This window comes from Haliotis rubra, unplaced genomic scaffold, assembly GCF_003918875.1.
Source record: "Haliotis rubra isolate DU_JTF1 unplaced genomic scaffold, ASM391887v1 Scf521, whole genome shotgun sequence".
NCBI lineage: Eukaryota > Metazoa > Mollusca > Gastropoda > Lepetellida > Haliotidae > Haliotis > Haliotis rubra.
In genome coordinates, this window is record NW_025767215.1 from 324777 (window position 1) to 341651 (window position 16875).

A 16875-nucleotide genomic window follows, 5' to 3' on the forward strand; every position below is an offset into this window, starting at 1 on the left:
TCAAATCATTTTGTCAAAATCTGTCTAGGTTTGGCTCTTGTCAATTTTCTGCATTATGATCATATCTCATATACCGAACTGAAACAGACTGAACCGAAGACCTTGTGCCGCAATACGCAATTTTCGGCACCATAGCCAACTGAGCCCATGTATCTTGACTCATTTAAACTAATAATATGTGCTGTCTTTAACAGCATGAAAAACAACTCTAGCTATCCTCTCAACCCAAGAAATTTATTTTGTTTCTAATTGGAATATGTATTTATTTTCTCACTGGAATATATATTTTTTTCCTCGCTCACATCAGTTCTAGGTCATCTTTTCAACAGGAACTCAAAAAACCTGTTTAGGAATAAAAAATACATGTATGCTGCATCGACAGTTTGCTTTAAAACATGTTCATGGCCATCAGTAACTGTGACAGGTTTATGAGAGCAACAAACATATTGATCATTTAACACAGCTTTGCAGTCATAACTGGTTACCGGTACTGACAAATTGACATATAAGTTATATAGAGACATCTGGATGTTGACAGGAGCTGTTAAATATTCTAAAATCATGACATAATTTTGTTAGAAAATGAAACCTGCTTTTGTTAGTAGACATTAAACATCAATGATTTCTTATTCTAATCTTGAGTGAGTATGGTTTTACGCCGCTTTTAGTGAGTGAGTGAGTGAGTTTAGTTTTACACTGCTTTTAGCAATATTCCAGCAATATCACGGCAGGGGACACCAGAAGAGGGCTTCACACGATGCACCCATGTGGTCCGCTATTAGCAATTATTCCAGCAAATGTCACCAGACACCAGAAATGGGCTTCACCCATGTGATGAATCGGAACACGGGTCTTCAACGTGACCAAAGCTTTAACCAATAGGTTACCCCACCGCCCCTTCTAATCTTGAACCGCAGTGAGGAAGTTAAGTGGTGGCTTAGTGGTTTAAGTGTTTGCTTTTCGTGTTGAAGACCCAGTTTGGATTCCCTACATGGGAACAATGTGTGAAACCCATTTCTGCTGTCCCCTGCGGAGTACAGGTGGAATATTGATAAAAGCGGCGTAAAACCAAACTCACCTGCTCACTCAAATCTTGAGTTGAGTGGGATTATTCAATGAGAGTTTAAATGCAGGTAAAGCAGGAAGTTGTTTCCATGTGGTTGTTCCAAGTACCCTGGTACTATTTTCCTTGTAACATGCTTTACATTTTGTCTGTCTCATAGTAGATGAACCATATTACTTTTCCTACCATCAAGCCCTCTCTGTAATGCATAAGGCCTAAATGAAGCAAGTCCAGATTTAAATAAAGTTTTGAATTTCCCATCTCTTTACAAAAATGGTACTTTTTTGTTTCTGTTAATGTTTTCATCATTATATTTTCAAAGACTATGCGTTAGTACAGCTTTATGCCTGCAAGGTCAGTGATTCCAATCTCAGAAAACAGCATGGGAGTAGCCCTGAGATTATCTCAGCCACTGGTCTGAAGCCAGTGTCTAGTAAAATTCTGTCCAATCTAGTAAAATCAGCTCACAATGGTCCACATGATAACCATTTTGATAACACTCAATTGTAAAACTATTAATACAAAGAGGCAAGTTCGGGCTAGCAGACTTCAGAATTTTTAAACAGACTGATGTCTTGAAAACAACATTAAAAATTCTTGAAAGCTTCAATATAAAAACCTCGTCCAAGGATTTTGTCTGCTTAATAAAATGAAATATATTCAATGATGGAAAATTTGTCTCTAATCAAATGACATAATAAAACGTGCACATTCACTTGTATTTTCAGAAAAGATGTGAAATTCCAGTGAGAGATGAGCCATCAGATTGGAGCCAAAGACTGGTAACCTCATTTACCTTATTTTACTTATCACAAACATGGTGTTGTTATTTGATCAGTAATCTAATACATCAACATACAACAGCCAAACAACAATAAAAGATATTTTTATGGATTAAACTTCTTTTTTAATTTCTCTCACGACGTTTCGAGACCATTCCAGTCATTCCAGGTCCCTTCATCAGTTCACCTGATGAAGGGACCTGGAATGGTCTCGAAACGTCGTGAGAGAAATTAAAAAAGAAGTTTAATCCATAAAAATATCTTGGACATCAATGTACAACTTCTAAATGACACTGAAAGACAACAATAAAAGAGACTTTTTATGACTCGCAGTATGGCATTGTGATGAATGATTCTGTATTCTAACACCTGAGTTTGATCTTGACAGGTGAAAAGCCATAACACTAATCTGATCTACAGTCATTTTACTTTCACCGAATTTAATACATACAGTTCTTAATTATTTATGTCATAAATTAGATTAAAACAGAGTGAGTGAGTGGTTTTACGCCACTTTTAGCAATATGTCAGCAATATCACTGTGGGGGAGATGGGCTTCAAACATTGTACCCCTGTGGGGAATTGAACCCAGAATCAAACCCGGGTCTTTCGTGTGAAGAGCGAAAGCTTTAACCACAAGGCTACCCCAAAGTCGTATTTAGTGCAGCAGCATTATAAATGTATTTAATGGTTTGTAAATAACAACACAGTCTGGACTAAACAATCCAGTGATAGACATCACAAAAATCATGAACAGTATTGAACACACAATGCTTTTGGAAAGTGGTCAAATGTACCATACTGGGGATTACACTTTCTCAGTTAACTCCAGAGTCTTGTACTTTTGGGATTCGAAGCCATACCATAACATATGTTACATCTCATATCAGTGGGACATAATGACATACAATCTACTAAGTCACAGACCATGTGTTCCATTTAGTTGCCTCTTACTACAACCAAAGATCGCTGGGGACCCATATTCTTACCCAGAATCCTCAAAGGTTGAAACAAAAACATCGAAACTCATTCTACATGTGCATAAAGCGAATTCCTTTTGATCTGTTTGTAGCTAAACACCTAAATCAGCAAGACCGCCTCCGTGGTGTAGTGGTTAGAGCATCCGCCTGGAGAGCGGAAGGTTGCAGGTTCGATCCCCGACCGCTTCATACCAAAAGACGTTAAAATATGGTACTTGTTGGTCCCTGCCTGGCGCTCGGCATTAATGGGTACAACAAGGACTGGTCGGCTCGGAGTCAGTATAATGTGTCTGAGTGGGGTATTCATGCTTCACTGCGGCATGGTATCTCAGTGGGCTAGCACTATAAAACCAGCTTAAGTCTGGGCTAGTACAAGCAGCCGCACCTACACATACACACGCATGCACGTCGTCATATGAGCGAAATATTCTCAAGTACGACGTTAAACCCAATTTCACCTCACCTCACCTTAATCAGCAATATTGCTGCAATATGACGGCAGTCAGTGCATAATCAAATCTGGACCAGACAATCCAGTGATTGATATCATGAGCATCGATCTGCACAATTTGGATATGGTGACATGTATCAACCAAGTCAGCGAGCCTGACCACCCGATCCTGTTAGTCACCAACAAGCTTGGGTTGCTAAATGACAATTCTAACTCGGATCTTCCTAGATCAAATTCCTTTCAACATATCTGCATGTAACACTGTTATATTGTCTTGTTAGCACTTACCCAAGCTGCTGAATGGGGATTCCTCTGCAATCCATTGTCCTTTCTGATCACTGACTTCTGGATCTGGTCGTCAATATTGGTCCATGTGCGACCATAGTCAGTGCTGGAAACAAAATAATTTAATGTGCTTGGAAAGAAAAGAAAAATATATTATTTTCAATATTACATCAAACAGATGTTATATCCATGGGGGAATATTTTCACGGTGTGAATGAGTCCAAGAAATTTTATGGGCATATGGGAATGATTGGAGAAAGACAAGACATTCTAGTGAATACAGTTGGTACCCTGTTGACTGTGCTCTGTTTCATTCATATTCATTACCCAATTTCTGTGATATACATTATATCCACCTCACAGTGTATTTGTTGCAACCATACTGAATACCAACATATTGAGTGAGTTAAGTTTTACGCCGCACTCAGCAATATTCCAGCTATATGGCGGTGGTCTGTAAATAATCAAGTCTGGACCAGACAATCCAGTGATCAACAACATGAGCATCGATCTGCGCAATTGGGATATGATGACATGTGTCAACCAAGTCAGCGAGCCTGACCATCCGATCCCGTTATTCGCCTCTTACGACAAGCATGGTCTACTGAAGATCAACTCTAACCCGGATCTTCACGGGTGAATACCAACATAGAGTTTATTACGATTCTGCTTGGTCAGCAGTATACCAATCATCCAGGACTTCACTAAAGATGTAAATGCCAGAAACAATCAATCAATCATGTAAAAAACAGTGTTACCATGGTTACCATGACATGAATCTTGATGTACATCATCATGCCATTATTCAAATACTACCAGTTGAGCTATCAACCCTGAACACTTAGTGAGTGAGTTTAGTTTTACACCGCTTTTAGCAATATTCCAGCTATATCATGTTGTGTGACACCAGAAATGGGCTTCACACGAATCAGGAATTGGCGTGGCGAGCAAACGCTTTAACCACTTGGCTACCCCTCCACCCTAACAACCCTGAAGAAAGCCGAACAAACCTCCTCCAGACATTGGACGTAGCAAACATCATGAGAATCACTTCAGTTGTTACCACAATCAGCATCTGTGAACATATAAACAAGACACATATGAGTGATATCCTCTGTGACCTGTACATAAAGTACTGCAACATGTTTAAACTGGTGTATGACAAAATATTTTAGGATAAATAACACTAATATGGCTTCAACTATAGCTAACTCCAGTTATATCGAACTCAAAGGGACCACACAATTTAGTTTGTTTGGGTTTTCTTGGTATTTTGGGGGTTGTTTTTGGGGTGGTGGAGTGGTGTGTGGGTGTGTGTGTGTGTGTGTGTGTGTGTGGGGGCAGCAATTTTGTTCATAAAAATATGAAAAATTCATGCTTAAAAATTATGGGAAGAGAGGAGGATCATTGATTTTGTACATAACATGAAGGGAAGGGTCACTTACTTCATACATAAATTTTAGGGGGAGTCATTACTTTGTACATGTTTCTGAATAAAAATCATCATCACCCCACTAGTCATAAATTATGAATTGTCCATAAGTGGCCAGGACAAATGACAGATCATTACATCAGTCCGTTCATCTGAAGAAGGTTATCGGTCTGAAGTCAACAAATTCACAACATGGTGTAGCAGAAACTTCCTTCAGCTCAACACTAGAAAAACCAAAGAAATGATCATTGACTTTAGGCAAAATTCAAACTGTTCCCCTCTGCAAATTCATGGTGAAACTATAGAGACTGTCACGGATTACAAATATCTCTGAACTTCCATAGACAGTAAACTCACTTTCTCTCAAAATGCCGTGGCTATATATACAAGAAATGTCAACAACAGATGTATTTTATGAGAAGGCTCAGATCTTTTAACATTGACAATACCATTTTGAATGTTTTCTATAACAGCTGTATCCAATCTATTTTACTGTTCTCTGTTCAATGTTGGTTTGGTGCCCTTTCTCTCCAAAACAAAGACAAACTCCAAAAAGTTGTAACCACCTGTTCAAAAATTGTCAGCATGAATTTTAACCCCCTTTGTTATATGTATGAGAATCGTGATTTAATGTCTGCGAACAAAATTATATCCGACCCGTCTCATGATTTACATTCTTGTTTTAAACTTTTACCATCTGGACGTAGATTCCTCGTCCCTAAAGTTCGCACAAAAAGGTCCCAAACATCTTTTATACCTGTTAGCATTAAACTTTTAAATGAATGTTAGACTTAGCCACAATTTTAAATGCATTTGTCTACTAGTCCCTAACAGTACACACTTGTTATTCTTCTCATCCTGTTTATTTGTGTGTTTAAGGTGATCGTGTTTCTGTGCTTAATTTTTTTTAACCATGCTGTGTCTCACTGTTGTAAAACAAATTCCTTTGTCAGGCAATAAAGTATTATTATTATATTATTATTATAAGTATATTAGTTATAAACGACCGCCTCCATGGTGTAGTGGTTAGAGCGTTCGCCCGAAGAGAGGAAGGTCGCGGGTTCGATCCCCGACCGCGTCATACCAAAAGAAATTAAAATATGGTACTTGTTGGTCCCTGCCTGGCGCTCGGCATTAATGGGTACAACAAGGACTGGTCGGCTCGGAGTCAGTATAATGTGTGTGAGTGGGGTATTCATGCTTCACTGCGGCATGGTATCTCAGTGGGCTAGCACTGTAGAACCAGCTTAAGTCTGGGCTAGTACAAGCAGCCGCACACATATGCATGCACGTCGTCATATGAGCGAAATATTCGCAAACACCACGTTAAACCCAATTTCACCTCACCTTAGTTATAAACATAGTTTAATGTACATGATATGCAGTTGGGAAACTGACAGGTTTCTGAGCTTCCCTACAAGATAAATATGGTACACGGGAGAAATATTACACTGAAATGCAGGAATATACAGGACAAAATGGCCATTAAGACTGTTCAAATTCAGGAACATTCAGGAACATTGACAGATATTATCTGCATCCACAATCATATGTCAACTTGGGACATTTCTTCACATAAAACAGTGAGCATACTTTTACGCCACTTTTAGCAAAATTTCATCAATATCACGATGGGGGACACTAGAAATTGGCTTTACACATTGTACCATGTGGGGAATCAAACCCGGTCTTCGTCATGGCAAGCAAACGCTTTAACAACTAGGCAACCTAACCTCCCCTACATACAATAACATAAAATATGACTATATCATTATGACTTATGACTTTCATAAGACAGAGGATAATATTTTCACAGATGCACAGTGTTGTGTCCATCAGCTCATAAAAAAATTAAGATGACTGATAATACTATGGACCATTAGTCTGTGGTACAAAACTCTGGCAGGTCATGTCATTCACGGTCAGATACATCACTGTCAGCTTGTCCTAATTCAGCATGATGTAAAACAGTTTTAACACTAGTAAGCCACATTAATCTCTTCTCATGATTACAATACAGTCGGCATGGTAACATGGAATAAAAACACTGCCATTTAATACAGCTTTTCCTCGTGATTCATGTGTGCAAGGTCGGTAAATGTACCTCACCAGGGATCTATGTTACCGTGATTACTGAGGCATGTCTCACAGTGGTACACTGAGCAAGCTACCTGGGTCAGTATACAGGCTGAAACGACACTCCTTACCAGCGATTATTTTTTAACCATTGTCATGTTTGTATTCACTGCATATCAGTGTTAAAAAGATGTATAACAGATGAAGGCAGTTTGTGACTTAAGTTGCTCATCCCAAATCCAAATCAAGTGACATTTTGTTTGGTCCAGTAAGGTGGTGATTGTATAACAAGTGTAGAAGTGAGCACAGCTCACATACCCCCGCTTCCCACTTTGGGACATGGCAATGACTGATACTGATATATATCATGTGACATGGATCAGCAGCTCACAAGACTTTCTCCTTGACTCTACTAAACTTTATATACATGTTAGATAATAGTTTTGCCATGTACTGATTACAGTAATAATTTATGGAAACATTATTTTTTTGTGTTTTCCGTGGAACCTGACATACAATTGAACTTGACTGTCTCATGTTGCACACAATGAAGTGGACGTAGATGAAGATTGTTATTTTTTAGCACATGGCATATCTGTGGGTCATGATTAACTTGTGTATTAAGTTTGGTGAACCTAGCATGTATAGTTTCGATGATATGCTGTGGCCAGGTAACCATCAAACACATTTTGCACTAAGTCATGTTTCCATGGAAACAACAAAACAAATTCTGAAAAAACTTTAAAATAGCAAAAGGCACATCAATGGGTAATGATTTACATGTGTGTGAAGTTTGGTGAACCTAGCATGTAAACTTTAAGAGATATGCTCCAGACAAAACAATCAAACACATTTGGCACTAAGTTGTGTTTCCGTGGAAACAGCAAAAAAACAAAATTCTGAAAAAAATTTAAAGTAGCAAAAGGCACATCAATGGGTAATGATTAACATGTGTGTGAAGTTTGGTGAACCTAGCATGTAAACTTTAAGAGATATGCTCCGGACAAAACAATCAAACACATTTGGCCCTAAGTCGTGTTTCCATGGAAACAGCAAAAAAAACAAAATTCTGAAAAATATTTAAAATAGCAAAAGGCACATCAATGGGTAATGATTAACATGTGTCAAGTTTGGTGAACCTAGCATGTAAACTTTAAGAGATATGCTCGCGGACAAACTTTCGGGACGGACAGACGGAAGGACGGACGGAAGGACAGAATGAACGCTATATACCCCCGTTACTTCATAGCGGGGATATAATTACTGCATCCAAATCTTGAAAATGATGTTTACGGCAAAGTTTGGTCCTCAAAACTTTTAGCAACTTTTAGCTTGATAATGGTGTAAGAATCTACATGGAAACATCGCTCTATGCAATAGACAAGAAGTTGTCATCCATAAAGTTGTATGTTTCATTTTTGGACTGTGAGAAGTCCAATCAATCACCTTGATGTAAGATAGCCTGTGACTTGAGCCACTCATTAAAAGTCCAAATCAAGTAAAACTCTGCCTGGTCTAGTAAACTTGTGATTGTGTAATAATTACATCAAAATCAAAAGCTTAAGACTGAGGGATCCCTTGTCTCAAACCCCTTAGCAACAATCGTCTAAGTGTCAAGAACCACTATCTCACAAAGCAATGAAAGTGCTAGGACTGCTGTAAGTCATTGTTGAAGTATATGAATTAATCCTATTGTATGTTGAAACATTTAAATTCGTACTGTTGTCTGTGGAAGTATATGAATTATTACTGTTGTCTGTGGAAGTATATGAATTATTACTGTTGTGTGTTGAAGTATATCAATTAATACTGTTGTATGTTGAAGTATATGAATTATAACTGTTGTGTGTTGAAGTATATGAATTAATACTGTTCTGTGTTGAAGCATATGAATTAATACTGTTGTACAATGAAGTATATGAATTAATACTATTGTGTGTTGAAGCATATGAATTAGCACTGATGTATATTGAAGTATAGGACTTATAGTCTCTGAATATATCTAATTTTGATAGTAACAAATAATCCCATTTAAATTGAAAAGGAGCCCCAGTCAGATGGGAGATTCAGTACCTGAACCTGAGGAAATCTAGACTTGCTTCATTTAGGGCTTTAGCATTGCAGAGAGGGATAGGCAGTAGGGAAAATAATGTGGTTCAGGGACTGTGAGACAGATTACTCCAAGGGATGCACAATGATGTTCATTGTACTAAATTATCAACAAGAGGTATATAGTTCCTGTTATTGAAGCACTTATTAAATCTTACACTACACAACACTATTTCACGACTTAACAGGACCTTTATATTTCCTGTATGGACCATTCAAATTAGTACTTAAAGGTTGAATAATTTGTTTGTTTGGCTTCAAATGAAATTTAGAGACTATCAATTCGGTCTAATATTCATCTAATTTCCAGTGTTCACGAATGGCGTTTCAAAGTAACAGGACAGTGGGTCCTGTAAGTTTCAGGTGTCTCTCTGACCCATTGAAAATTCACAGGACCCAAAGAATAAAATTAAACACACATATCAGGTTTAACATTTGTTATAACTGGCATTAAATTATTAACAAGTATAAGATTTACAAACAGCAAACAAGTGTCACATGTCACATATAACAATTTCGGTCAAAGTCGTTGTGAAATATACAGTCAGACACTGGGGCTGAGGGGTTGTAGACTTCTATCAGACCTTTTTCGAATCTGCCAGATTTGTCAGAGGGTCAGAGGCTATTCGTGAACACTGAATTTCCAAACACAGTACGTTTATCTCCTAAGTAACCCCTGCTTGTCATAATGGTCAGACTGACTTAGTTGACACACATCATCGTATTGCTGAGTGCAGTGTTAGACAAGAAACAAACAAAAAAACAAATACTTAACGTTTATTATATTATATGTACATGTATCTCACACTATTCACTTGATTGCGTCTATAATCATGTAACACCCTGTACCTCTCAAAAAGAAATAAAGTGATAAAAAATTTTTAAAAAATAGGCAGCTGTACAGTCTCTGAGTACAGTCTATGAGTACAGTCTATGAGTACAGCCATGGTGCATCACTAACAGAACAAAGATGCAACATGTGCTGGTTCTGTATCACCTTGTATTTTAAAACTGATCAATAGATCATCAGGACTGATCAATGAATGGTGAGTCACGCAAGGCTAACTTGACAATCAATTGTCCAGACAGTGGTGTCAATACAATTTGCTGCAGCACAGTGTCTGAGCTCCTGATATACCTCAAACTGACATAATTAGTGAGTAGATCAACACGTTATACTGTGGGTTATCCTGGCTCTACTCACAGTCTCATCCAACCATTAGTATGGGACATTTGACGAATTTTATCTCGTCCCAACTGTGATAATGGGACGAGTGATAACATACATGGACACACTCTAAAATGCATGAATTATTCTTCAAGTCCAATGAAACTTTTATGACCTGGGGCTCCTTTCACAAAGCACTAAGGTGATCGTAAGTCACTGAGGTAACCTTAGTGCAATGTTAAAGAATGGGAGTTAAGGTTAACCTTAGTAAAGGTTGCTTCATGAAAGGAGCCCAAAGTTAGTATAATGTCTCCTACTACGTGTGCGTGTTCGAATTCTTGAAGCATTGAATTATTCCATTCCTGTAAATAAAACTGTAATTAAAACTTCATGTGCTTAACTAATTCCCCACAACAACCGTCATGCAATTTAAAAGGAGTTTCACCTTTGAAACCACACTGGTAGTACATGAGGTGGCCACAGAGAGTTGGTACAACCCTCTGGGCTGAGGACTAGAGCTAACCAGGGGCTCCTTTCACGAAGCAACCTTTACTAAGGTTAACCTTAACTCCCATTCTTTAACATTGCACTAAAGTGTAAGTCACTAAGGTAACCTTAGTGCAATGTTAAAGAATGGGAGTTAAGGTTAACCTTAGTAAAGGTTGCTTCGTGAAAGGAGCCCCTGCTTTCAGGAGTCTGAACTCTACTGTTACTACACAAGGAGGACAATAATAGAACCTTCATACTGTCCTGCTTGTAGTTCTTGTCCATGGCTAATAAACATGATAAACTTGTGACAGAGCTAGTGGAATATCAGAATATCCGGGTACATATATCTTTTATAGACTCTTTTATCTCTAGAGTTTAATCAAGGCCCAGTGTCTATTCGAGCATGACATTCATAATTTCAATGCGTGACTACTGATCTGCTCAGACCCATCGTTGGTACACTAATATAAAGTTCTCTACAATGCTTCTGTTTGTCTGAGACAATGATTTTGTGCAGACATAATAATGAAGAGGATTATGTGCAGAAAAGGTAACAGCCTCTAATCGAAACCTTGAGTAATGATTAAAGTACATCATGAAGCTTACAGAAATTTACCATGATGTGTTTAAGTACTAGTTTTGGGAATTGGTTAAAATCTCATAATTGATGATTGGTTCATTACAATAAATCAATCATCGGAGATAATTGGTTAGCGTCATTTATCAAATTTTCCTGGTTGTTTGTTAATGCACACACAAAAATAAAGAAAAAACATGTAGCTCTTTCGCGTTTTTTTTTCGCAAATTGCACAAAATGCATTTGCAAATTTCCCATCTTTAAAGGGTGACTAGTATGTTAGGAACATATATCCTGAAGTCGTTAAGATAACTTCAATCATGACTTAGAACTAGCTTGTAGTGCTTATGAAACGTAAAAGACAAAACAAACCTTGTGAAAAATATTGTTAATGCAAACAAGTGTTCCAAAATTGTTTGAGTTCCATTATGAGAAAACATGATCGATTGCTTGGTTGTTTAGTCATTGCCACAAGTCCTCGATTATTTCAATTAATCAGACCACCACTATAAGTAACATTTACAACTCAACGCTTTTAGGTGACAAATTAAATATGAATCCTACCACACAGTTGTTATTACCTATTACAGAACAGACAACTCAATTCATCAGATTCTACTATATTAAACCACCAGAGACTGTTTCAGATCGATGATGCGAGTATGTGCGTAGATGCTAGTGTTCTTCAAGTCTTCATATTGATCGATGAGGCTACTGTCTGTAAACTTGGCATTATTTCATGAGGAACTGCCCAGACACAAAGTTCTATATAGGTTATCTTCTGGAGACCAGTGTCTATTGGCTGATTTTATTGCTCATTAAATTTGAATCTGTCTTTTATGTGGGCTGTAAATGACCGTAAATGACCACTGTTAATATCTACCAGTTTGGTTGATAGTGAAACTTACTTTATATCACTTATAAACTGGGTTTTACAATGGCTATTAATTTTAGGGGTCCAGGGACTCAAACTATTTAATTTAGATTTAGGTTACAAAACGGGGATCTCAGAGAAATGTTACGTGAAGAACACGCTATTCCACAAGTGATGCAACACTATGCATGCTCAAAAGAGTTAGTAAAAAATAGATGTGAATTCCCCAACCGAAAGAAAGAGAACATAATATAACATCGTGAAGCAAACGATTGCATAGTGTTTACTTTTAATTTTAAGTGGTACTAAATATGACATTTTTCCTAAAAATGCATCCAAACTTTCAGAAACACAGGGACACACTCTATATTTCTTTTCCAATTGTTTTCTGTTCATATGTGCCTAGGTTTTGTTGATATCATAATTTCTACAGCAAACAATGAATTTGGTTCTGATCTATCAATTTTTGTTCAAGTACCCGTAACAACCAGCTTAGGCCCAAAAAAATAAATGTTGTGGTTCCGATTTCCTACATTTCAGAACTAGGGTAGGTAGGTAGGTTTTGGGGTTTTTTTGCAAAATATTTTTTCATTACTCATGTGTCAGAAAATAGATTTAATTTATTATGTGGTGAGTAAAATTGTTAGGCTCGGCGGGAATATTTAGGGTCGGTCGGGAAATCCGAACCACAAGCTTTTTTTTTTTTTAGGCCTTAATGGTGAAATTGTTTCTATGTTAACCAGGAAATCATTACCTGTGTTAGCTGCTGGTGTAACTTGCATGAAAATATAGAGTTCACAGTTAAGTTTTGAAACTCTTGAAACATATCAAGACACTGGGAACTTGACAAACCCTCAGCAGTGCACCCACTATCATGGACTTTACTAAAGATGTAAATGCCAGAAACAACCAATCTATCATGTGAAAAACATGTGTTGCCATGATATGACTCTTGATGCTTGCCATCTTGCCATTATTCATGTACAGTGCGTTAATTCGAACACTTCCATTTTTTTCATCAAAAACATTCGGATAGTGAAATGTACGGACTACTGAAAGGAACCATTATGTACACCACTACAGTAGAGTTCCTTCCCTTTGACATACCGTGACAAGAACATAAGAACGTATACATACAACGCTTTTAGCAATATTCCAGCAATAACACGGTGGGGGACACCTGAAATACATTTCACACACTGTACCCATGTGGGGAATCGAACCCAGGTCTTCAGGTTGACAAGCGAACGCTTTAACCACTATGCTACCCCACTGCCCCTCAAAGAGACGAGTCTTATGACACTGGGTTACGGCCTAATCCGTCAAATTTGAACAGCCAACAGTGCCGATCCGTCGAATCATGCTTGAGTGGTTCTGTGCTAATCAGTCGAATTTCAAACTGTGTTAACATACTGGGAGAGTCTAAGTTCATTAATTAAGGGGTCGGCTTGTATTGGATTAGACTATGCATGTTTTTTTTAATGAACAAGAACAGATTCCGGTGAAGACTTTTTGATGGCTGACATCGAACTGAGTATCATATGTTAGGCAAATTACTATTCAGTTATGGCTTTGGATGGACGTGGCTTGCACAGGATATAGGTAAGCTCCATAGAGCACTTTCAAAGTTCAGATGTAGTGCTCATAATTTCTGTATACAAAATTTATGGCGGGCTAAAAACCCTGACCCTGATGCATCGCTCTGCCCGTTCTGTAGAAACACAGATTAAGACGAGTTCCATGTCCTCCTTGTATGTCCTAGGTATGAGATCCGGGGTAGAATAGGTCTTCAGCAACCCATGTGCTTGCCATAAAAAGGCGACTATCTTGTCGTAAGAGGCGACTAACGGGATCGGGTGGTCAGTTTCGCTGACTTGGTTGACACATGTCATCGGTTCCAAATTGCGCAGATCGATGCTCATGCTGTTGATCAGTGGATTGTCTGGTCCAGACTCGATTATTTACAGACCGCCGCCATATAGCTGGAATATTGCTGAGTGCGGCGTAAAACTCAACTCACTCACTCACTCACTCCTAGGTATGAGGAGAGCGGACAAAAGTATCTATCAGAATATTATACAAAGCATCCATTTTTTTTTGTTAAGTTTGTAGGACCACTAGCCAACCAAAATGAAAAACCTTACCTTGTGTTAAGCAATTTTTATAACAAAGATATTTGAGATTAGAGTTTAATCCCTACCGTGCGACTTTGTATACCTTACATTATTATACTCCCAGGTTTATGTGCCAAGTCTAAATTACTACTCGAGAAGTTTGAACATCACGAACTATATATTTCTCCTTATGAATGCATTTATTTAATGCATCAATTTCAATTTTGTACAAAAGTAAAAGAATATAGAGAGTCAAAACATATTTAATTCATCAATTTCTCATTGTATCATATGAGTATGCAAAGATATAAACTGTACAAAAGTACAAAAATATAGAGAGTCAAACCATCCAAAACCCCTTGTGTCTTTTTTTTGTTATGATCCGATGTTTTGATAAATAATTGATAGCTAAGATCACAGTGCTGATCCGTCGAATGCATTTTACTACTCTGAAATCAGAAATTCGACGGATCGGTACACGACTTGACACTGTTCTATTTTCTAATTGATCCCACCAGTATATACTATACTGTCACTATACTTACACAACGGTTGTTATATTCACAATTATAACCACCCATGTAAGGATCGACTTAATTAAAACATGCACTGGTTACTCTTGCCATCCTGACAGCTACTTAAATTCATACAATGACACCATGTTTATCACACTCAGGCCAAAAAATACAGCAAACTGCACTGAGGCTGATAAAAAAATATTGAGAGCAGCAGAGTTTAATATCTGAGCACATCAGCTATGTGAATCTAAGCATAAATCACAAACATTCATTCCAATTAATACAATAGACTCCATCTATAGGGAATGGACAGCTACATTGTCTACACAACTGTTATTGCTATACTAAAATATGTAATATGTTCTGATCAATATATGAAATATATCCTGGGACTGATACATTGCAACAGCTGGCTGACGTATCAACAGACAGTATATCAACATCCCTACAGACAGTATACTGTCAAAATAGAGGTACGAGGCGAACCATACATCTCCCCCACATCTTTCCTATCTGCTATTGTTTTTTCCCTAACTTAATTACAAATATTCAGAACTTTCATTTATCAGATGTAAAATACTGCGGCTGGTTGGTTTGTTGTTTAACGCCGCACTCACCAATATTCCAGCAATATGGCGGCGGTCCGTAAATAATCGAGTCTGGACCAGACAATCCAGTGATCGACATCATGAGCATCGTATGCAGTTGGGATATGATGACATGTGTCAACCAAGTCAGTCTCCTCTTACGACAAGCATGGGTTACTGAAGGCCAATTCTAACCTGGATCTCCACAGGTTAAAACACTGTGTCCTGTATGTATTCAAATTAAGCATGAATGCAAATGGCTTGTTTTGTGGTCCCTGTGTGATGCCAAATCCACCACTTAAATTTGACCACCAGACTTGTTTATGTTACCATAGCTTATGTGCCACGACACCACAGATTATCAGTTGTAATATCAGGGACAGAAATGCAATTTTTTTCGAAGGGGGCCATGGGGCACCAGATAGATCATTCACATTTACCTTTTATGAAAGTAAGTGTGCCCATACCTTTTGATTATCCAATTAAACTTGAACCATCACAACCAACATGACATTTCAATTTATTGTTGTCTTTCTGATAAATCAGTAAACATCTTGTAAGCCTGTAAACTTGAGGGACGGATTTCCTAAACACTATCAAGACTAACCAGAATAGTTCCACTTAATTTGTCCCGGACCTATCAGTTAACCCACAAACTATGTCATCATCCACAACGAGATTTCCTGTCAGAGTCATGTGCACTGGCACAGACACGCCTATGCTAAGCTGGGAGATCGAGAGCACCACCAATAAACAGTTTGATGGGGTGCCAAAATAAGTTTGGAATCATTTGTGTTTGTTAAGTGTATCGCATTTTCTATTAAATGAATCATTGTGAAGTATAATTTGTTTAAATTTAGTCGTGGCACCAGGGTACATTGAAAACATATCATCCATGCCATTTCAATATTGCACACAAATTAAGCACTAGTTCGATGGCATGCAAATTAAGCAGTATTTCGATCTCTGAATATGAGAGAATCGAGAGAATGGTCTCAAAGTGTTTTACAAACAGGTATACAAGGTGCTTTCCATAACTTTTCTATTAATGTCAGCATAAGCATGGTGAGCGCTTTTAGTCTTATGTTTCAGAAGTATTTTGGAATTGAGTCAGGACTAACAAAACCAACGGTTGATGGAGAACAATTACATACAATCAGCAATGGTCCCATTCAGCAAATTTATAAAGTGATAATATCTCCCACTTTAACATAGGCTAATGACAGTCACATCAACAATCTCCAATTAGGGAGAAAACAACTAGCCCATTTAGATTTTCAGTAGTCTCTGACGACCACACTAGTAGCAGTGTCTATTCCTTCCTAGGCAATGTACCGGTACCGTTTTCTGGATTCCTGATCCAGTATGAA

The 16875-nt window shown here is 37.8% G+C and overlaps 1 protein-coding gene across 1 annotated transcript in view; it reads right to left on the reverse strand.

Annotated features, from left to right (window-relative positions):
• Positions 1-16875, reverse strand: part of LOC124252707 (sortilin-like) — an 88103-nt gene that overhangs the window by 41569 nt on the left and 29659 nt on the right. The window contains exons 3-4 of the mRNA XM_046686361.1: positions 4572-4636; positions 3565-3667 (exon numbers count right to left, since the gene is read on the reverse strand). Of these exons, the coding sequence (XP_046542317.1) occupies positions 3565-3667; positions 4572-4636 (168 nt within the window). The remainder of the gene's footprint in view (positions 1-3564; positions 3668-4571; positions 4637-16875) is intronic.